The 23947-nt window shown below is 37.4% G+C and overlaps 1 protein-coding gene across 1 annotated transcript in view; it reads left to right on the top strand.

Moving 5' to 3' along the window:
• The window catches only part of CDK19 (cyclin-dependent kinase 19), a gene marked incomplete at its 5' end in the record, with an annotated part of 107534 nt that overhangs the window by 49850 nt on the left and 33737 nt on the right, over window positions 1-23947 (top strand). The window contains 2 exons of the mRNA XM_009584092.1: window positions 22007-22064; window positions 23509-23640. Coding sequence (XP_009582387.1) covers window positions 22007-22064; window positions 23509-23640 — 190 coding nt within the window. The remainder of the gene's footprint in view (window positions 1-22006; window positions 22065-23508; window positions 23641-23947) is intronic.

The raw sequence follows: 23947 nt of genomic DNA, 5'->3' as shown, positions 1-23947 counted from the left end.
GAATGCAGAACTGTTGGGTCCTGCCTTCTGCCAGTAATTTTGCACTGGCTTGAAAAGCTTCTTGGCCCTGGTCACCCATTTGGGCGCGCATACACCTCCTATAAATAAATACCGAGTCAACCTGTCTGCCAGTTTCTTTAAACTTTTTTAAAACACTGTAATTGTAATCCCCACCATTCTGTGTCATCGTGCGTGTGTGTGTGTGCATGAGAAGGGTGCACGAATGTGTACGGACACGCACTCCCAACTCGCATTCTTCCCTAGCTGTGTATGGTTCAGGCCTCTAAATTCTTTATTATTCCATCTGCATGATCTCTTGGGGTGAAGTGGACTTTCCACAGCGTCAAAGAACCTTACTGATGATCATACTCAGCTTGCAGATTTCCCAAAAGAAAGGAAATGTAAGCTAAACCTACATATTTAGAGAGATTAGACTCCATGATGACTTTAGAAAGTGATTTGAATTTATTAGCTGAAAGGTTAACACACTTTTCTCCTTTTATATCTGGTTAGAGAGAGGATACACTTTTTTATTTACTGCTGAGGAACAACGGTATGTGAGTGCTTATATGTGTATCTATATGGATACATGCTTTTAGGTAGATAAATGAACCGGAAATTTTACATGCTGAATAGCAAAATGAGTTTTATCAGCATATGCCTTTCTCTTTTCTTTTTCTGTTTAAATATTAGGCATATATTGAGGAGCACCTACTGAAAAACAGTGCATTTCTCATTACTCAGAACTTTGCTTTTCTCCTTCGGTTGTAAAAACCAATCTTTACGTGATTTAGAAAGGTATATGAAGACATGCACAGAGTATTACCTCTATTGAGTACATGGAAACAGCAGTTTTTCTGACACTGACTAATACATACCTTTTGGTTTGTGGCAAGAGTATTAAGAAGATGTTTGTAGATTAATTTTTGCTAATAAAAATAATTACAGTTCAAGAAAAATGTTTTACCTGAGGTTCTGAAACAAGCTTATGCTCATAAACCACTGACTGGATATAAATTCAGATGAGTCAGAAGAAACAAAGGGACTGATTTAATGTTCTTTTGGCTGCGTTTTGCTGCTAAAGTCAACAGATGACATATGGCTCCTGTGAGCTTCATATCTCTTTTCCTGAGGTGGAAAAAGGGTGAGAAGGAAGCAAAAGTATTAAAGTAATTCTAGAATTTATTTGGTTTTTTTCCTGATACAGAAAAAACAAAAGGAAAATGTAATCTTTTATAATAGCCCCAATTCAGATACCATCTGCTGTATGAAGGTTTCTAGTAGATACTTGATGTATTTAGCTTACTGGTGCAGCTGACCATTTGGAGTGAGCAAACTGGCTTTTGCGTTCTAAATGAAAAATGCAAAGTTTAGAAGAAGCTTTTAAAAGTTTTTCTTTTGTAAAAGACTTACCACTTTTTTTTTCCTGTTGGAGGAAGTACCCTTGGGATAAGGGGATTGGCTACAAGTCCGTCTGTCAGATTATCAGATAGTCCAGAAATAATGGACTCATTGCCCCTTCGGAATAAGGCTACAAAGGTTGGCACCACGTTGTTGAAATGTTCATATTTACAGTAATAGAAATTAATGAAGCTTAAAAGAAGTATGTTAAAACCAATGAAGACAACTAATGTAACAACATATAATATTCAAGAAAAAATGAAAACACTGCATTTGTTCTTCATGTTGCTTGCCATCTTGCACTTTCTCTTGTGCATTTCTCTTCATTTGCAAGCATACTGTAGTTATTACTGCTCTACTAAGATGTTGCAGTAACATTGCAGATTGTCTTGCATTTAAGTTAAGCATCTTTGATCCGTGATCCAGGAAACTGCAGTGACTAACAAAGGACGTTAGCTTATTCCTCAGTTTTGTTATGTGTGAATCTTGTCAAAGAAACTCTGCTGCAGAAAACGAGTGATCAACTGGTGTTTCACTGATGCCTTATCTTGGGGCCTCTTTGTCTTCTCCAGCCTCCATCCTTTCTGCTTTCTGGCTAATGTTTCAGAAATCATCGGCCTTATTGTAGCTGTAAGACCAAATACCACAGTTATGTCAGTTAAAGAAAACGAAGAAATCCTTTATTCGGTCTGTGAAGTGACAGACTATGTGAAGTGGTCCTCTCAGAAACTGGACATTAGGCCTTCAAATTCATCTTTAGGGAGGATTATGGTTGTCCTAGACTTGTTTTTCTGAATTTCGTGTAAAAACACCTTGGCATTAAATTTTCAAACCATTTTAATAAATATAGGAACAAACCTTCAGCATGTCTGGACCACTAGTAAAAGTATTTATAATATTCTTTTACCTATTAACAGTGAAGCAGTGAAGATTTCCAGTCAAGAAAGGCTTGTCATAGTGCAAGTAGTCAGTCTTAAACACATACAGTTCTCCGTATACCAAACTTCTGTACTAACAGGATTTTTTTAAACTGTTCTTCCTCTTCTGCATTTTTTTCCTGCCCTCTGGAAGCCAAAGCCCGTGTGAATTTGACAGGCATTTTGACAGACCCCCGTTCCACTTCGTTCAGCGCCTCAGTGGTGTTAGAGCACAACTTGCTATTACCTTCTGGTTTTCTTTCAGTGGCTTGTAGAAGCACTTCCCCAAGACTTCAGTAACCTTCCTGTGCTACTTTAAACTAGTAAAAAACAGTGTGGAAATTCTTCTATTCTATTTAGGTGAGCTGATGGCATGTGAAAAATGGTTTTTATATTGGGATTACGGTTTTGCAAACAATCCCTCCCTCCCATCCCCAAGCTAACTCCCCTCTGATGCTTTGGTTCCTACTGGCATAATAAACTTTTAATACAAATTTTGGTTGGTTTTGTATTAGTTTATTTCTATTTAACCACTTCTGGTTTTGGTTTTTTTTGTTGTTGTTGAAGAGTTTTACCTGGGGAAAAAAAAAATCAAAATAGTAATAAAAATGAAGTAAGGTGGTACTAAGAGTTTACACTTGCTTATTCTGCTAGCTTAAATATTGAGCCCTAATCCCAAAATTTAGCGTGATAATGTTCTATGTAGCTGGTGTTCTCAAATATAACTCATGTCTAAGAAAATAAATCTGTAGACAATATTTTGCATTCCTGAAATTCCCCTTGGAATGGGGGATTTCAGCAACTCAAGCCATTTTGTCTTATGCTGTAATTGTTGCCAAAGAGTGGGTTTTTCACAAATGTGTCTTCTGTTCTACATTTTTCTTTAATCCATGAAACATGCTTGTACATTTTTACTTTGATTTGCCTTTCATATAGTTACTTTTGATGTAACAGTTGTGGATGGTGATTGTTAGAATTATGAATTAAGTGCAAACTCCAGTAGGTTACCTTTTAATGAGCTGATACTGACTTCTAATGCTATGAAAGTTATTTTTGAGGCTGTTGAACTGCGAGTATGATTAGCTGTTTGCCAGCTCAGCTGAAATGAAGTCTCTTAAATGGGATGTTAAAGTTGTTTTTGCTTCTTGAAATTCAGGATGTGAATTCCAGTCTCAGCCCTAAAACTGACTGCTTATCAAGTAAATATTAATTTGAATTCTTGATGGCTAAAACCAAGAGAATTGTAGAGCCATTTAGGTTTTGGGTAATGTGTGTGCTTGAAATTCTGGTTATCTGGATAGTATAATAATTTTGCAATAGCTTCTTACTAATTTTACTGTCAGCAAATACATATGCTGTGGCTGGCTGACTGCCGCTGTTTGCTAGGACGCAGGATTTAGTTGGAAGCTTATTTCTCTGTGCATGTCTCCTTGCGCTGGTGGAGAGCTGCTGTTCTTCTTTGGTGCCAGCTTCTGTAGTGGGATGGGAAGATCTTGCAGTAGCAGTGAACCTTTTAGGGGACATAAGTCATCTTTTCTATGTAACATAAAAATACCTGAGTGTATATTGCAAGTGGTGTAATAAGTTTGAAAAAATGTTAAACTAGAAAACAACTCCATTTTTTTATCTTATTTTCAAGCTATTTCTCCTCCTGCAATGTGGAAGTTTTTATGCTTATTTTATCCCTGTCTATTGGGCTATATATCCCTTTATAACCTGTAGTTTACTGAAGTGCTGATCCCCACAATTCTGCTCACGACTTTTCTTTTTGCTTCATTGGAAAAATACTAGATGCTAATCTCTCTCTCTGGGGTGGTGTACATGGGAACACTCAGGACAGTCTGCATTAACTGTTGAAATAAATTAACTAAATCATGTTAAATTTCTTTGTGGCTATTCTGAGTGGTCTGAAAACAGAGTTGTGCTCAATTGAGCTGTGCCAGTGCGAGGTGGTGCTGTCTCAGACCACTCAGCCCTCCGCTGCGCTGGAGGCGATGGTGGGTACCACGCAGTCAGTGATGCAAGCGTGCTTCTCCGCTGCAGCTGTCCCAGCCCGCGGTCCCGGTGCTAACTTTTGCCCTTGACAAAGGTGTATTTATTCCTGCCAAGGTGCTGAAGTGGGCTGGAGGGCCACGGCAGAGGAGCCCGTTCACTGCAACCGTCTGCTGTCTGGGTGATTATCTCCAGTGGAGAGACAGCGTGGACTGCTAGAGGCAGTAACGTTTAAACTGTACAGCTGTTTTTCTTGGTGCACACGATTTGGAACCCTTCTTCAGTATTTAGGTAGTTTTAATTTAATTTATTTGAAAAACTTAAACTAAAGTGGAGGGTATGGCTACATGAACAAGTTACAGCAAGGCAGTCTAGGGTGTGGATTTACTCTGCGTTAGTTGCTCTGTAGTAACTGCTCACCTGCATGTTTTTATCCTGCAGAAAATGCATAGTCCTTTGATATCTCACTTCTTAATGAGAGTGAGATAAAATTGCCTAATGTACCATCATTAAAACTGGACAGCTACTGCATTAATTTCCAAGTGCCTTACATTGTTTCTGAGGATGATTTAATTAACATGCTGGTAACTAAAATGTCAATATAATAATGACTTTATCGGGTTTTTTTTCTGACTGGTACCCATATGTTGAGCTTATAAATTTAATTCAGTTAAACCTTTTGGGTACAGTTCTCCTATAGTGCATGTCTAGTTTAGTCTTCAGTATGCAAGAACCACTTCAGTCTTACAAAAAAATTGTGTTCAGAATTCGGGGTGTGGGGGGGTGGGTGTGTGTCAGTATCCCTTTTCATCTTATTAATATCAGATTTCAAGTTGTCGAATTAGTTGATAGCTTTTTAATAGTAGGGACACTACAGCCATTAAATCTGTATTAAAGCTATTATTTCCTCTAATAAAGCTTCCCTAGACTTTCACCCTGGTCCTAGGTTTGTAACATGACTATTTTCAAAATGGATGTTTTAGCTGTAGAGAATTTAAACTGATGGGCATAGCATATGCAAAACATGGGACAGAGTAACATGGAGTAGAAAGTGCTCTGATGGTATGTTCTGAAAGCTAGGGGTTTTCTCAAAGGTATTTCGTTGCACAGCAGGCTTTTCAAAAGTCATAATCTGGCTTTGAGGAACAGGAGTTGAGCGCCTAGTCTATTTATGCAGTTTGAAAAAAGAAAATAAAAATTGCTATGGGGAGTTTATTTGCATTTTAAGCACTTGATGTTTTGTGAGAATGTCCAAGGACTTATTGGCAACATCAACAGTGAGGTAAATTGTAAACCTCGAGCACTAAAAACATAGACATTTTTCCTGGTAAATTGGGACAAATTTGCTGTAGTGAGGACAATCATGTCTTTCTTTGAAACTGTACTATGTGTTTGGAGTTGTTTAATTTAAAAAAAAAAAAAAAATTAAGAATTAGGACAGCTTGACCTGCCACACTTCAACATGCTCGTGTTTTTGGCATGAATCACAGAACATTTCTCAGGAATTGGCGGTATCTCACAGCCACTGCATGTCTATGCAGGTTGCCTCTCATTTTTAAAAAGGGCATAATTGTTGAATGGAAAAATATTATAATTAGTTCTGAACTATTTCAGATTTTGTTTTCAGCACGTAGAGCCTTCTTCACAACTCTTCTTTGTTTTCTTTCTTGACGCAAATCTTTCATTTGCTTCCAACTTCCCGCTCCTCTGCCCACGTTCCCGTATCTGTTGATCTGCTTTTTGCCACCTCTTTAACATTACTCACATAACCTTGACTCAGCTTTGACTTTCCTGAAATACTCCTCTTTCTTCATCTTCACAACCTTAATTATTGCTCCTCCCTTTGGCCGTCACAACTTTGAGCTCTGCAGTGGCTGGTACAGGTAGAACACTATGTTTCATACCTTGACTGACACGGGGTAAAAAGCTCGCTCATTCCAGGTGAGCTCATTCTCCTTTTTTTAGATTCTCATTAAAAGTACCATAGTCATTAAAAAATTTCATAGACACATTAAAACCTAAGGGTCTTTAGATTCTGAAGTTGATCACGGTCCCTACTGTGGTGGTTCTGCCTCAGAAAAGATGTTGGGACCGGCTTTCTTATGGCTTTTGCCTCCCAAAACAGCTTTTCTGTGTTTCCCCACTCAAAATTATATGTACCAAATCTTCTTTCCCTGTGCCTTCTAGCTTTTAACTTCCATTAGTAGCTTTAGGAATGAATGGTGTCATCATGGTCATGTATGTTTAAGCTACTACAGTCTATAGTTCTGACATGTCTTACTTTATATCTAATTCTTGTAAAGCATTTGGAGATTATTGGGAAAATTCTTTACAAAATAAAAAAAGGGGGTTTATCCATTTTGGGTTTGGCAGGCTTTTTTTTTTTTTAAAACAGCAGATAACTTTCTGTCCTTACACTTTAAAAGTGAAACACCAACCAACCAAAAAAAAAATTAATTTTCTGGAAATGTTTGTGATATTTAGATTATTGGAAGTATATGTGTTACTGACTATGGGGTTTTTGGAGGTGTCAAGCTGATGCCATATCATGATTAATTAACTTGCAATTGTTTTGCACGGCAAATTTGTAAATGTGTCTGAAAATCTTCAACCACAGACTTCAGTCCAGAGTCAGCCTCGATTGGTAATTGATTGAAAAACCTTTGAATAGTTGGTGCTGAAAACTGGCTGTAGGCATTCCAAGTCAATAACTAATTAGCTCTTCCACATGGTATTAGATACAGTACAGCAACTTCAATTCAACGTGTAAGAGGAGTCTTGATGCTCACTATAGAACTATTATAAAAGTGTTGCAAGTAACTCCAGAGACATGAACAAGTTAATAAATAAGTAAATGATAACATGTTAGGTTAAATTTTTCTAAGATGACTTAATGATTTTTTGGTTTTGTGCTGCGTATGTCATTTGGAAAGTGCCTAATCTTCAAAAGTGGTTAATGATCAGACTCCCACACCTTGTCTTAAGTTGGCTACTTAAAATATTTAAGCACCACCTGTTTATATCCTGCCAAGAACTGCTTTTTGGTTTGCATTAATGAGGACAAGTAGTACTAATACCTAATGTAGTTGTTCATGAAAGCATCTGTTAATATAATTGTCTTTTGATGCATTTTTATTAGGTAGTAAAATAAAAATGAAGATACTAGCAATATACTACAGAAACAAACTTTTAGAATCTGAAATGCCATGTTGTAGCAGTACATTACACTAAATATTGTAAAATAAGTATATTTAATGTACTTATTTTCCCCAAAAAAATCTTGTACACTTCTGAAGAAAGGAAATGAAGAATTAGTTTCTTCTTGTGTAAGTTGTTGTGGCCTGGTTGCCTTCATTGCTTGTTCCAACATCTTTTTTTTTCCTTCTGTTTACATTCACAAATCAGTACAGTTTTAGGACAGAAGATTAACATTTTACTAGCTACTGTGCAGCTTTTAATAAACTGTCATAACTTCTGTGAACACTTCAAGTCACTATATCAAATATGTTCAATACAAACACTCTTCTTTATCTTACCTGGGTTATTTTAAATTTGAGGGCTGGAAAGCTGCCATAAATCTTATGGAAGCCTTAATGGAATAATAATGGATTTGACAAAATGTCATTGCTTCAATCTTACGTTGATTTTGTAAACACAGTAAGAAACAGGGGCAGATGGATAAACTCATTATTAATCTAGAGAGATTTCTCCACTGCTCTGCTACAGCTCAATTATCATATGCATGGTCTCTAAACTGAGGAACCTCTTCATCTGAGACTTGCAGGTCAGAGTATAAACATGTTTTCTTGATGGAGACAACTTTATTGTGAGTGCAAGTGAAAATATGAACTCGAAACCCTTTAGCTGCTCTACCTGCCTGTGGGCACACTTTTACCAGCGGTATCCTGCAGTAAATAAGAGATACCTTTCTTTCTTCATGAAGAGGAGCAAGCTGCTTAGTGCTTGCTGCAAGATACCACGCGATAAGAGTTACCCGCATGTTAGCGGAGGTGCTGACAACTCACACTTCTATTTAGTCTAATTAATTTGTTCCTCTGGCTGCATTAATTTGTAAGGCTACTCCAGATGTGTTACTTTCTACATGAAAATGCCTGTAGAAAATACTAAGAATGTAACTATGACTATTTAATGGATGTACATAAACCATTTTTTAAGTGGGATCTCGCACCTTGTTTATGCTGTTGAGAAGCACTAAATCTACTGCATTTGGTTATTCAAGCAAATATATGAGGGGTCTGTGCATTTCCCACTAGCACCGAAATGCTGTGTGAGCTCTTTGTGGCCAGGGTTTTTAGGTTCAAGAATAAGATGCCTAAACTCTTGTGAAACTTTCACCCTCAAACACTATCTGGTTGCGAGTAAGAGATTCATAGATGGAAAGGAGGGAGCAGTGTTCACAACTCTAAAGCGATAGTGTTGTGGAGCTATGAATCTTTCTTAATTGTGTCCAGCATACTTTGCCTCGGTATCTGCAGAATCTTTATTTTGAAATTTTGGAGGTGCTGGTTTGAAAAGAACGGCTCCAAAGTATTCTGCAGAAAGAAAGACTGTTCTGGGTAAGGAAGTGATGTTCTTCTGAGTGAAAACCTGGAAACTGTAGAAGCAGTTATGGGTAGGGAAAAATACTTCTCGTGCCCAAGATAGCAGGGTACATAACAGTACTTACAGCCTTTGCTTCCAGCTTGTCTTAGGCTGTGACTGTTGATACTAAAACACAAATTACAAATGCCATTCTACAAAGTGAAACTATTGTATGTTTAAAAAAAAAATATTGAAAATCAATATTTATCAAGCTGTGTAAATACTATGGTATCTGAAAAACAAAAATATTTCTCTTTTCCAAGACAAGAAAACTCTTGGACTATACATGCAGCAGCTAAGTAACAGGGATAAATGCTTGAGACTCTTAAAAGGTAATTTGTGGTCTCCATAACTTTTTAATTGGCATAGTAAATCTTAACTTCAAATAGTTTTTCTTTTCTTGAACCAAGTTCAGGTTTTCAATCTCTGTATTCTGAGCCAATTTTTTCCCTGTTGCTCATATACCTTTCCCAGCCTCCACCAGCTATGCCTGTGGCTGCAGACACTTTCCTTGGTCTTTGTCCCTTGCTTCTGCCATATGTGGTGTTTTATGGGTCGGTCTTCGCTTGAAAGAACCTCTCTGGTTACCATTCTCCAAGTTCTCTCCCTCCTTGACACCAAACCCCCGAGCCCTGTCTGCGCAGTTGCTGTTTCTTCCCTACATGCGATGCACAGCTCTGCATTCGTTCCTGTGCCCTGTTACTGTACTGGCCTCTCTGACTTGAGCTTTCCAAAGCAAGAGCCGTTTGTTCAGTACTTTACCCATTCTGCCTTTTGTGTACAAGAAGAGTTGCATAAATAAACAACAAAATACTTGAATTGGGTTGTTGTGTAGGCAGTGTTCACTGATGTTTGGAATAGCAGTGTTCTAGGTCTATAATTTTCAGTTGTTTATGGTGGTTAATGAAAATACATTCTGGATTCAAATGGCTTATGCTTGTTCCTGCCTGGCCTGTTAGAAAATTATTTTGAATTGGTGGAAAATCTGCTTAAGCACATATGACCTTTAATTTATCTGAAGAATTGTCTTGATGAGAAGGTTTCAAATTGTTTTGAGATGCTGATAATTCTGAATTAGTGTTGATTTAAGTGTTAGGTCTTCAATTCCTCAGTCAGATCTGGACCGTATAGACCTTTATTGTCAGACTGGGCTTATGCTGCAGTGAAGATCGGAGCTTATCCTACAGAAGGAATACCATAAAAATTTGAATGCCAGCTGAACATTAGGCTCCTTTCCATAGCATTTACTGATGAAATGAGCAGAAGGGGAATGCAGTATTCTTCTAAATTTTACGGAGGGTGCATACATTAAAAATACTTGGTATTGAGAAGCATTATAAAGTCATCACTACATAAACACACACAGATGTGCTACTTAATATCTCTTAATCTGATTTCTGTGTGGGAGTATCTAAGACTGGCAAGTAATGAATAAATCTCTCTCAGGCTTCAGAAAACAAGTAGAAATATTGTAACTTATGAGTCTGTCTCTAAACATACCCTTTGTTACCTCTGCCTAACTTTTTCTTCTACATGAAAATAGCCTAAAAAGGCTTAAGAGGATCATTGTAGCGTGTTGGGTCTTTTACTAACTTAGTAATATTGAAGTCTAGTACCGAATACTGGTATGGCAGCGTATCCAAAAATGTTTTGCTGTGTCTCCTGTTAGGTTCACTGCCTCATAAAATCTCATTAGCGCCTTTCGATCCAAAGGAACCAGTGGAGCCCCAGCCACGATGGAGCAGCTTGAGCTGTTGGCGCAGGGGCAGAGCACACCAGCTACCTGGGAGCCCTGCTTTAAGGGGCACGGTTGTGCAGCTGTGGGCTACGTGGTGCAGGACAGCTCTTGAGATGATGTGGGTGCTCTGCTCTCCTATAGACTCTAGTTAATGTTGTGAAACAATTGTGCTTCTGAATAACAGTGGAAATGAAATCGAGCATTTGTTACTAACAGTGGAAGTTAAATCGAGCATTTCTTAGCACGGTTGTAGCATGCCCCAGGCAGACCACTTTTACTGGTTACTTTTAAAACTCCATAGCTGCTTGTTTAGATGGAGACACCTTGGGACAACCTCCAAGGGGAAGCTGGGAGAATCAGTTTTCTCCAACTTTATGATACAAAACTGGGGTTGAAATATAACTGTTGCTAAAGAACCTGGCTGTTGGTGCTCGGCTCCTTAAAAATCAGAGCCTGAATGGGCCTGAGGATCCCCCAAAAGTCATGAAACTGAGGAGTGAGGGAAGAGCTTCAGCGTGAACTCACTGAGTGATGGAGGGAGATTTTATCTGGGGCCTGGGGCGAACAGAGTGATGGTGATAAACTAGGAAAAGAGTTTCTGTCAGGATGGATTTTAAAGGGTATGTTTTGCTTAACTTCATTTGTAATGAATGTGTCAGTTGAGCAATGTACTTTGTGCATCTACTCACTTTGCAGTCCATAGTTGCTTTTTCCCCACTACGAGCCATGTGAGGTTGTGCTGCCTCAACTGATAAGTAGGTTGCCTAGAATGTGGTAACTGGATGGTGAGTCTGAGACCTTATGATCCACTGGACTGTTAAATCCCAATTAGTATTGCTGTAGGCGTCAAGACTTGTATTAGGGTGATAACTTTTCTTCCTGAAGCCTGAACACTGATCTGCTGGACAAACCATGGTGAGAAAGTGACATGTAACTTATCCTTGCAAATATTGGAAACCAAGCTTGCTTCAAGAAGATACTCTGAGAAGGATTATAGAAGGATTGGGGTTATGTTGCAAATTATTTCCACACAAAAGAGAAGATGATGCTATAGTATGACAGACATTTAAATTGATCATATAAGGATTAGATTTTCTAGTCTTTAAACTCAGCATGAAAGAAGCAGGGGGGAGAGATGGGTCCTCATCTTTTTTTCCCTTGAGATTATAGGCATAGAAAAAGAGCATGTATGAAAAGTGGATAAATAATGTAGCTTAATGCTGCAAAATAATGTATGTAATAAACTGACAAGAGCTAATTAAACAATATGAAATATTATTAGACATAAACCTTTGGTAAAATCCTGTAAAACTTAATGTATTTATTGCTTTTCTAAATCTTACGAAAAGTTTATACTCTAAAATAGTAATAAATGTATTCCATAGTTCTGAGTCCCTTAAGCTATATTCCCATGTGCGTGTGCAGACAAAAAGGGACTCTTAAGACCCACTCAACATGGAAGTAACTTCTCTAGATAATCATGCTACCTTTTTCTTATTGTTTTCCTCCTTTGAAATTTCCATTAAAGGACTTTTAATATTTCAACCTAATTCAGTCAGTCTAAGCTATCCAAGCAGAAGCTGGTTTGTAATGAAAATGGGTTACATTTATATCTATTCGTTTGGTACTATATTATTTATTGCAGTCAGAAAAGCTTTGTTAATTCTTTGACTCTATCAGACCCTCAGGGGAATGGAGGTATTGGGAGTTTTACTGCCAAAGATACTTTGTGAAAGGCAATTAACAAAATGTTTTATGACGGTGTCAGCAGTCTCACTTCCAGTTATTTGTCTTTTGATTGGATAGAGGCTTCATCAGGAGGAGTAGTCAGAATATTGTATAAAACAAATACCAGGATCTGGCAATGGTGGAATTTAGTGCTGCAACTGAAATAATTACCAGATAAAGCAATTATGGTATATAATTTTCATGCTGCTTTAACAGAAGCAAAGTAATGCAAATAAGCGAAGAGTTCCAACAGTGGGAACAGGTGAGAATCTTACCATCTCACTTCCCCCTCCTCTCAAATTCTAGTCCTAAGGATAGTAAAGTCGTAGGTTTTCTCATGTTCTGTCAGGGTTCTGTCAGACTTGCTGTCTCTTAGCTTTTGCCTTTAAAAAGGTGAATAAAGTGGTAGTGTTTTTAATATTTCACACGTGCAAATATCTTCTCAGTTTATTTGCCTTTAGGTAGTTATTCTGAGTAAAGATCATGTGTGAAGAATATCTAATAAGGACTTGACATCAGAGATGCATAGACTTGGCTTGACTGTGGTATCTTGGGGCATTCGGGATGTCTCTTGAAGCCCCCCAACAGAGGAGGAGTTTGACTGTGCTTTTATGGAGTGAAATTTGTTTCTCCATTTCCTCTTTGTAATATATTAAAAAGCAGAACATTCTTCCAAATTATTTCTGAGGCGAGCCTTTCTTCTGTTCCCATGCATTGTAGGCCTGCACATCTGCACTGCTCAGAAGTGGGGTAGCAGAGGTTGAGCAATCTGTCTTGTCCTGTGCTTTCCTTGGCACTCCCAAAGAGCCCAGACAAGGTCTAAAGATAAGGCCTTAGATGATTGCTGAGTAGCTTCATGGGAATTTTGCTGGAGTGTGTACTGTAATGTGTTGAAAATCCCAGGGACAATGTGAATTCAGTGTATTATTTAAACATTTGCTTTATGACATTTTATTTTTCGTTGATAATTTATGATCATATTTTTCTCTTTGTTTCCATCTTCCCCCTTCTTTGTCCTTCTCAAGGTTGCATGTAACATTTTAAGTTCAAATATGCTATTACACCACTAGCACCAGCAGAATGCTTTGGATAATGTTGCATAGCAACATAAAATTTAATTTGTGTCAAATGTTTTGGCATTCTCCTAATGTGAGGGGTTTTTTCATTCTTTTTCACTTGAACTGCATTGTCATTGATTAGGGTGAAACCACTGGTACACTAGTACATTGTGAAGATTGTTATAATAGAAGCAATGCCCGGCATCCAAAGTTGTCTGGAGTTTTCATTTTGTCTTGCAGTAATTTAATGGTCTGTCAGCCATAAGAAACCTGAAAGAAATGGTGTGTGAAAGGAAGATTGTTTCATTTCTGAACTTCTATATAGCCCAGAATTATATTCTCCTCTTGTGATTACTCTTATTTCATATTCCCCTTGTGTTGCAGTTCATTTTCCAGTGACATAACTGCGACTATATTATCCATTGATTAATCAGGGAATAGAGTTTGGTGAATAGTCTTCTCCTGTTTCAACAATGATCAAACACCTTGAGTTTATAAATTAAATATCTTTTCTAGCAATTGCCTAAGAAACCATTGTTTCAAATGTATTTTGAAGCAGAGCATTTTTACAAGGAACGTGGATGTTTAGGCCATTTCGAGGGAGTGTCTGGGTAGAGCTGAGGGGAGTGAATTTAAAGAATTAATGTCAGTTGCGGTATGTGCTTAGTTACCTCTCAAGAGAACATCCAACCTGTGATGAAAAATGAAGTAAAACAGAGAAATGAATACTTTAGCTGACCACTGATTTCATTACCATAAGGATGGTTATTATGAGACTAACTGAAGGCATAGCAACTCGAATAGAACGTACTAGGTAGTTTGTCTATATGTGATTGTATCTGATTTGGTTAAAATGAAGGGAGGGAAAAAAAAAGGTCGGTCTTTCCCATGGTAAAATACATTTTTAATGAGTGTGTTCCGGAGTCTAGACTTCTAGGCTGACTCTGTCATCTCAAATATGTGTTTCCAGTGTTAAACGTATAGCTATGTAACTGTTCAGCCAAAGGTGCAATAGGAGTATAACAGGGTGATGGAGGTAGTTTTGCCTGCATTAGCTTTACTGCCGCTGCACTCAGCAGCATGCAGTGTTTTCAGAGTGGACTTTAACTGCCTAACGGGAGGCTGTAGAGAAGATGAAGCCATTTTAAGAGGTATGCAGAGGAAGGGGCCCAGACACACGTTTCCCCAAGAGACATTTTGATTAGGTGACGGGAAGCAATTTTTCGTCATGAGAGTGGTTAGACAGTGCAATGGGTTGTCTACCAGAAAGGCTGAGGAACCTCCGTCCTTGGAGAATTGCAGCTCCCTTGGTTATGACACTCAGCAACCTGATGCAGCTTCAAAGTCAGTTCTATCTTTGAAGTTGACACTGTTTTGAGCAGGGTGACCTCCCTGTTTTGAGCACCAGATGACCTCCAGAGGTGCCGTCCAGCCCAAAGCATTGTAGGATTTTGATTCTCCAAAGAGTATCTGTCCAGAGTCATGGGCTGGTTTAAATCAGTCAGTAATGAAGCCTGCGTAGTCACATCTTTGCTGTTGTTGTAGGCTAGATAATCTTCAGTTTATTTCAGGGACCCTTCCCCCCCCCCCCCAATATGTGCAGATTTATGGTTGCACTGTAGGCATAGTTTTAATATTTCTGCTTTATTTTGCTTTCTGTGCATAGAGAAGTTTTATAAGAATATATAAACAAGAAAAGATTTCTTTGATAGCTAGCTTTGATATGAAAACAGTACGTTTCCCCTCTCAACACGTAGTGGATACAGGCAAGGAATGTGTTTAGCCAAAATCTTTATCTAAGGCATTCCAAAGAAATATTTCAGGTATCTTCTGTACAGTTTGTTCCTACTTCTAGCTACTTACCATCAGTTCCAGAGCTTGAGGTAAATTCTGCACTTCTGGTTGCTATTAGAATTTCTGGTATCTGGAATTAATGATTATTTTGACTATATCAGTTCAGCAGCTACAGAATACAGAAGTCCCTAACATAATCTGACACCATGGTTTATGATGGAATATCCAGTTTTCATCTCTCAGAATTATGCAAAAGATTTTTTTCCTCTCAAACAGTGGCACACACTTCCATGTCTTTTATCAGTTCTGTATATGTTTCATTTTTAAATTGTTTTTATGAGAAGCAAGAATGGAGATAAAAATAATTGTTACCATGTATGTATTATTATCATATTAATAAATATGTTTATATGCATTAAATTTAGTTTCCTACATGCTACGAATACATTTGAAAATGTTTTTGCTGTCACTGATGTTCCTCTGATGATAACCAAATACATTTTCGAATTTAGAGATAACAATCTGGTGACACTTAGCTGTAAAATTTTAACTGCCTGCATTTGTTTGTATTTTCATTTTTGTATTGCAAAAACTTTTGGACTTTTTTTTTTTTTTAAGTTAACTATAAAAGCCTTCTGTGGTACTCTTTGCTTCCTGTGTTGCCATATATTTACTTAATGTGTCTGCCTCTGGTTTTTTTCCTCCTTTCTAGATTTAAACAAGTTTTTATTTCATTTGAATGATGTACTATTTCAAAGCATTTTGCATTCCTTGTGATTTTACTGCCTTTTTAGACCATGTGCTGCAGTAATCAGCTTTATTTTTGGCCTTGTTCAATTTGATATCTATAGAAACATTAGTGATTTGAATTAAATAGTAAATATATTGATGAGATTTGTTAATGATACTGCTTTGCAAGGTCAATCATTTTAACAGAGTAGAGAAACAGTAGAAGAAAATTGTATGGATTTACAAATCTAGGCAAAAAATATAATGAAATAGGGTTTTTTGTAAAGTTAAGGATAACAGCTGAAAAAAAAACAAGTTGAAAGTGATGCTGTGTAATCAGAGCAGTGACTCTAATATGACTTCACAGTATGTAAGGCTTGTAAAGAGAAGCAGATGTGAAGATATTTTGCTCTATATGATATACTTTTGACTAGTGCTTCAGTATCAGAAAAGTGTTGACCAAGTGGTTTTCTAAAAAAGGAGAGGGAAGTGATGATAACAAATTTTCTATACAGTTTTTTTACTTTATGGAAGTAATGCGAATGGACGTGATCATGATTTAGAGGTTTGCAGTGCATAATAAAATCTTTCTAGAACCATTTCCTTTTTAAATCCTGCATTAATTAGACCAATTGTTATCAAAAGCGTTAGTACCAGTATGCCAGTATATTGATCTGAAAACAGTGTCTGGGTTTGAATAGCGCTGACTTAAGGCAGGAAAGTGCCTGTGTTTCCTTGTGGATGAGAAGAGCAAAAGCTTTGCAAATTTCTGTGAACAATCTGCAGCTCCCTCTTAATCTTGAATTTAAAGGCTCAGTGGTCTTTTGAGCAGTGCCCACGAAGTGGAATGCTGTCATCTCATTTAGGACCTTTGCCATTTGTAGAGCAGTGTGCTAAAAGCTAAGATGAAATCACCAATGCTCTTGTTTTTGGCTTGTGAATTGAAAGCGCATCTATGTATCAACACTGTACTGTTTACAATTGCTTTTTTAAATAATTGAGACTTGAAAAGATCTCATCACAAGCCAGTTTCTTTAATTGTGGGGAGAGCTTTTATCTAAAAGACTTGCAATATCTTTTACAATAGAAGCCTCTTAATTTCAGATTATTCTTTGTCCAATGATACATTCCAAAAGAGAAACACATTTGTTTGGATATAAACAATAAAGAATGGTGTATGGAAAGTGGTATGTCCCTATGGACGTTTTCTCACAGGAATGTAATTCTGCACCAAATCTCTTAAGAATTGTGTCACCGCTGTAGTTGAGGAGATAACAACAATAACCATTAAAACTAAGTATTGCCATCTATTGTTAGGCTGTTGTTCCTGTTTTGACCTGTTATGCTCTTTCAAAACCATAGATGGTTTCTTTTCCTTCAACCTTTGTTCTCATCTACTGTCTAAATATTTAAATAGGAAGCATATTGATTAAGATAATGTGGATGTCCATATTAATCCCATTCATGATGCTTCTATTTATTAAAACATACTTGTTAGCCCAACATTTCCACTTCTGTCCCACCAAGATCTGTTATAGCTTTATTCCTGCTCTCCCACTGATGTAGAAAAGTAAATACATTATCCATGCTTATTACTTGTAAAGAAACCATTAAATTATTGCCTTCTACATCCCTTTTTGCAGGTATTTCAGGGTTTTGCTCCAGTTGTTTGTTGCTGTTGACTTTGCTCCTTTGCAGATGTTCTTTAGACAGTCAAACCTCAACTGCTTTTCTCAGTGGGGATTTCTCGGTTCATTTTTCTAGCTGATCTTAAATGTGAGACTCCTAACTCTTACTATTTCTGTTGTTTCTATAGCAACTAGATAGGTGGAGACGCAGCAGCATCACTTTGCTTCCCAGCTGGTGTTTTGTGTTCTCAGCAGGGGGAGAGTTTGAAGAAAATAGAGAAGGGTATTAATTGGGATGTCACTGGCTCAGAAACATAGTCCTTGTTGAGTTACCTCACCCTTTACTACGAAGTTAGTTAATAATTTTAAACAGAGCTTCTCAAACTTTCTTGAATAAAATTCTGTCCTCTCGGAAAGAGACGTGGTTTACTCTAAGTATGTTCAGGTTTTGGTCTCTTAGCTGCTTAGACCGTCATGTTTTCTTCCACCTAAACCCCTCTTTTCTTCATCATGCGGACAGCAGTAAGATTTGTTTCAGGAGCTAGAGTAGTGCTTATAACTTGCACGTAGCCTGAACATACATGAGGTATGGGACTTTTTAATTTCTCTGATTCCCACTTTTTAATCTGATTTTTGCAGCTGTCCAGTAACTGTACTATACTAGACTGTAATTCTATTGTAGACTATAAAGTGACTATCTCAGAGTAAAATGTTTTATACTTGAAATCCTACATATCCAGAGATTAGACTAACATGTTCTCCCTTCTCCAAAAAGCAGAAGTTGTTTGCATTCCCTTTAGCAATCCTCTCACTTACCTCATGATGGAAACGTTCATTACCTACTTTCCTGAGGATCTCTGATGTCAAAATAACCCAAAGTCTTTCCTCCATGCTTGAGCACCTGAAGTTCTGCCACTCTGCCTTGGTACCGCTCATTTAGCTAAGGCGCTGAGGAAGCACCCCTGCTCCATGAGGGTTGGGTTGCTCTCAGCGTGGTTTGTGTATCATGAAGACTCGGGGGAGGTGAGGAGTTTTACTTTACAGTGTTCAAGCCATTATTACATGAAACAACTGCAAAACACATGACCTATCTTTTAAGCTACTCTGAAGCTGTTTATTTTTATGAAATAAAATTTCATGGTCACAGGAGCTGGATATCATTTGTCTCATCTCAGAAAGATGGGTCCTATCAGGTTAGTGTTACTCTTTGACTGGTTCAGCACACACAGTTGAAAATGCTTTCCTAACCAGAAGAGCTCTGATTAGCAAGAGAAACTCAGAAAGTTCTTATCTTTTCAGTAGCTGATAACCAAGCAGTAATTTGCTTGTGTGGGAAATAAGAAGCAAGTTCAGGTGTGTTCTTCTGACTTAAGGAGCAGGCTTGAATGAAGACTTCTCACCTTGCAGTAAGCTGCTGCAATGGGAGCTGTTATTGAGACAGCGCTCTGCGTATCGGTGGGGATCCTGCAGGCATCAAGATGCCATCCGTGAAATGCCTGTCGTCTACAGTGGTGGTGGCGCCTCAGGAGAAGCACTTGCTCTTTTGGAAATAAGACTAAGTTTTCAATTGTTTCACACTTTATTCCTTTTCTGTTTTCCCTCTCTCTTCTCCCCCCTACCTGCCCCCCCCCGCCCCGACTCTCTCAGATAGAGAGATTGACAAGAGCTAATGGATATGTAATCTGGTAAGTTTATAAATCAGCGTGCTTCTCTGCTGGCTGCCTGAGCAGCAGGGTTCTGATCCTCAGTGGATTAAATATTAGTACAGATTTAAATTTTAAATGGAACAACATCTCTTCAAAACATTCTGGCTTAAAAATACATAAATGGACAAGTTCCTTGCTTCCATAGATTCTAACCTAGTGTATCCCCTGTATGTGTAGGGTCACTAGGTTGCTTAGAGGTTTGGGATGTCTTTCGGAGGCTGGGGGAGCTGGGGCTGTTCAGCCTCAAGAAGAGAAGGCTCGAGCGGGATCTTACCAATGTGTATACATACCTGGATAAGCGGGAGCAAAGAAAACTGAGCCAGACTCTTCTCAGTGCTATTAAGTGACAGGACAAGAGGCAATGGGCATAAATTAAATGTACGAAGAAACCTTTTTTTAACTGTGAGAGTGGTCAGACACTGGAAGAGGTTTCACAAGAGACTCTGGAGTCTCCATCCCTGGAGATGTTTAAAACCCAACTGGACTCTGGCCTGAGCAATCTGCTGTAGTTGACCCTGCTTTGAGCAGGGGGGTTGCACTTGATCTCCAGAGGTCCTTTCCAACCTGAACCATTCTGTGAATATTGTGGTTTATGTCAGCAGATAAAATAGTACTGTTTTCTATGAAGACATTGCTGCTTGAAGAATCTTGGAATGTTACAGGTAAAATATGAATACGAGATGTTTTGTTTTGAGAGTCCTGTTGTATCTGCTTAGATTTTAAATTTTGTCTTAGTACATCTCCTGGTGTTATACAGTTTATCTCTTACAACATAATTCTTCTATAGAAGAAAACTAACCTAGAAATCAGTGCAGTAACTACATTTTACCAGCTCTGTTTACATGACAAATAAAACATTTTATAGTGCCTAAAATCCAATCCTGAATGTAAAGGTCTATTGAAGTTTTTCTGATTCATACTCAACTCTCAATCAAAGTTGCTAGGCAGGATTTTAGGGAAGAATTCGGACAAGGAAACTGGAATTTTTCTGTCTCGGGACAATTTTGGCTATGTGATTTCTAACAGAGGTAAAGTGTAGTGCGAACTTGCGTGCTTCCCTTGCTGCCTGGTTTCTGAATATGCAGAATGGGATTGTTCTGTTCTCCAGAATATTCAATTCAGCATAATACATAAATGTAAAACCAGAGTTTGACCAGTTGCCTTGAAGTGTTGATTTCATTATCATTAAATATTAGCTAAGAGCAAGCATCATCATTATCTTTCCTAGATTTGCTGGTAAGCGTTTACTCAAGATCAATTAAAATAGCTATTGCATTATCCAAGAAGGGAGTGCATATTCCCTCTTGAAGTGTTCCAAAAATATGTTGGGGAATGAGAAGTCAGGGGTAGTATGGAGAATTATCCTGAGATTAAAAAAGGAGGAGTAAAAGAGGCAACGGCTTCTGGAACAGGGTTGGAAAGAACCTGTGGCTGGAGCCAGGGCAGAAGCAATGTCTAGCACTGGGGGTGAGGTGGGAAGGGAGACAGCTTCCTGGGGGGAAGGAGAAAGAATAGGTGAAGTAGTGCTTTTTTTTGTGGATTGGTTTGGTTTTTTCAAAAAAGCTAAGGATTTGCAATTTTGAGCCAAATTAGTAACCCTAGTTTGAGTGTCTCATTTCAGGTAAATAGTGACAAGCATTAGGAACTGAGAAATTAAGTGAGATTCTGATGTTGGCTTTCTGGACATCTCTTTCAGATTCTTGAAGAAATCCTGCTCGAGCAGACATCTTCAGGCATTAGGGGTTTTAAATATAATTAATGTTCGGGTGAACCTTCCAAAAATTCTGCTTTGAAACTTTGTTACGCATCTCTTCATTCAAATCACTTAATGTTTTCAATCTTGTTTACTTCTTTACAGCTGTTAACACAATAGGGGAAAAGCTTCCAAAGAATGATTGTTGATGTCTGAGGGAACCTAGATCCTAATTGCAGAACAATTGCTGTGATGTCATGTGCAGATTTTATATGGTGTTCACAAGCGGCTGGTTATGAACAACTGCAGATTGCATAAAATGCCTATAAAGATTTTGTTCTACTTGTAAAGCTGCTGTCTACACTGTCAAAAGCTTGTGGATATAGCTGTCTGTGTAGATTCCTCTTTTAAGTGAATTCTCATAGCATGAAATCAAGTTACTTTGTGGAAAAAAATGCTTTTGCCGATGTGATTTTTGCCATTCATACGCTAAAAACAAGCATGGCTCTAAAAATGTAGATGGTAATATGATGGTAATATTGACAGTAAAATGGTAGATGGGGATGTAGATGGTAATATGATGGCAACAAAAGAAACTCATCTATGCATTTGCATACCAAGACTTGGCATAATTTTCAGTAAGTTATACAGCAAAAGTAGGTCTTGCCAGATTATTGACGTGTAGCATAAACGTTAGCCTGGTATAAACTTTTCCTGTAGAAGAAAATCTCGCCAATGAACGTGATCATTCTGGTAAAAATGGAAATGCAAATTTAATCAATGATTGCATTTCTTACTGTGAAATGTCAAAGTACTTTATTATTTTTCTAATTGTGAAATTGGTAACTAGGGATAAAAACTAAATGTCAGCAAAACATAAAGGTATGGTAATTTTAGACTTGTAAGAGTATTTATAGAAATGTTTTCATTATAAAATAAATGTACCTTTTTTTTTTGTTCTTGAAGATAATCATCAAAGGCTGGTCAACTAAATATTCTGCTTTTTGTTTTGTTTTCCAGAAACCAGCAAACATTCTGGTAATGGGCGAAGGTCCCGAAAGAGGAAGAGTCAAAATAGGTAAACATTTTGAGAAAATGTCATTGCACACCTATGGAATTACTTAAAAAATTGCATCTTCAGTGTAAGATAGAAACAAATCTTCATTATTCTTTGACTGTATGTATGCACAACATCTAGTTCAATTTTAAATTTCTTTCACTGAGTTTACAAGCTTAAGAGATTCCAGACATATTAGTAGATGTATATAAAGCTTGCCAAGGACATCTGGTGAGATAAAAGCATCTGTAAGAAACAAGAAAGTAATAAGCACATAGAACAATAGCTATGGCCAGGGTTCTTTTGACTTCTACTATGATTAGTTAGTATAACATTGTTACTTATAAATTGTATTTGTTCTTTCTTAATTTTATATAAATAACATCAATGGACATGTTTGTAGAGGTCCAAAGGTTTGCTATGCAAAAGGCTATTCGGCGTCAAGGTGGGAAACACATGTAACTGTGATGGCCTTTAACCAAAATCTAATTACCTGTGCAGATCATAAGCCTTAGTCATGTGGATATAAATTTTCTTTAAGAAAGCATGTGGCAGTCATCAAGAAAGAAGTAATATACTGGAACCTCTTTTCTATTCATCGACTTTTGTTGTATTTGAAAATGTTCAGCTAACCGTTTTTGATTCATATGCTTGTATTAGTATGGGTGACTGCAAGAAAATTATACTTGGCATTTCATAACTTTGGAAGCAGAAAGATTTAGGTGAAGTTATGTGAAAGATAAGTTTCAGACTTGGATTAAAATGTCTGGGTTTGAATATACACCCAAATGTTGTAATTTCCCGTCTAGCATTTATTAATGTTACTTACAAGGTTGTTTCTAGAGAGAATTTTTGAGTTATATAAAATGAATGCTTACATTTAAAATACACTTCTGTAACAGTATACACTCACTGATTTCATTAATTCCCAGTTAAGAACTTTTTCCTGATTCTGGAGTTCGTTCCTCCAAATCAAGTAGGAGGCATACTTCGAAAAATAATGCAAAACAATCTACACTGCAGTCGTTTTGATTTTGCACTTTGGGTAAATATATAGCAGTCACAAGAGCTCACAGTTTTGTGAACATATATAAAAATAAAAGAGAAAATGTACATTAGAGACCTACTACTATTGACTTTAGTTAACCAGGTTTCTGTTACAGTTCTATTTAAATAAACAGGCATCTGTGTTTTGTAAAGTTTTACAATATCATGATGAAAACACTTAAAAGTCAAACGTCATCCTTCATAGTCTTATAAATGAAGTAAGTGGAATTTAGCCTTAGATAAAATTGGCCCAGTATTGTTAGGAGTAACTTGTTGTTTTCTTATAAATTTCGATTTGTAAATTTTACTGTTTTTGAGCTGTACTTATAATTGCTTTTTGGCAATACTGTTAAATTCTGGTTTATTTGTATTAAAATTTTCTTTATTAAAATATTCTTTTCTGCCCCCCCCCCGCTAGCTGATATGGGTTTTGCAAGATTGTTCAACTCACCTTTGAAGCCATTGGCAGACTTGGATCCAGTTGTAGTGACATTCTGGTACAGAGCTCCAGAGCTGTTACTTGGAGCCAGACATTACACAAAGGCCATTGGTAAGTTCTGTGTAAGAAAGAGTTTACCTTTAAGTTTTGTAAAGGAGGGTGGCCTTATAGTAGATATGATAACTGACCAGCTAGGTTTTTTCTGAAGTAGCAGCAGATGGAGTATGATCCAATCCATAAAAGATTAATCCAGATTAAAACTTTCTGAGGACTGTGCTTTTATTTTTCAATGTGAGTTAAGGTTAATGTTAGACATTTTAAATGTGTTGTTTGTTTTGGTTTGTTTTTAAAATAAAAATATTCTTTGCGTTGGTTTATATGGTTTTCTGATAAGGGCTCAGAAATCTTGTAATCTTGT

The sequence above is a fragment of the Fulmarus glacialis genome, unplaced genomic scaffold, assembly GCF_000690835.1.
Source record: "Fulmarus glacialis isolate BGI_N327 unplaced genomic scaffold, ASM69083v1 scaffold8578, whole genome shotgun sequence".
Taxonomy (NCBI): Eukaryota; Metazoa; Chordata; class Aves; order Procellariiformes; family Procellariidae; genus Fulmarus; species Fulmarus glacialis.
The sequence above is the reverse complement of the archived record's forward strand: the minus strand, read 5'-3'. Positions and strand labels throughout refer to the sequence as shown.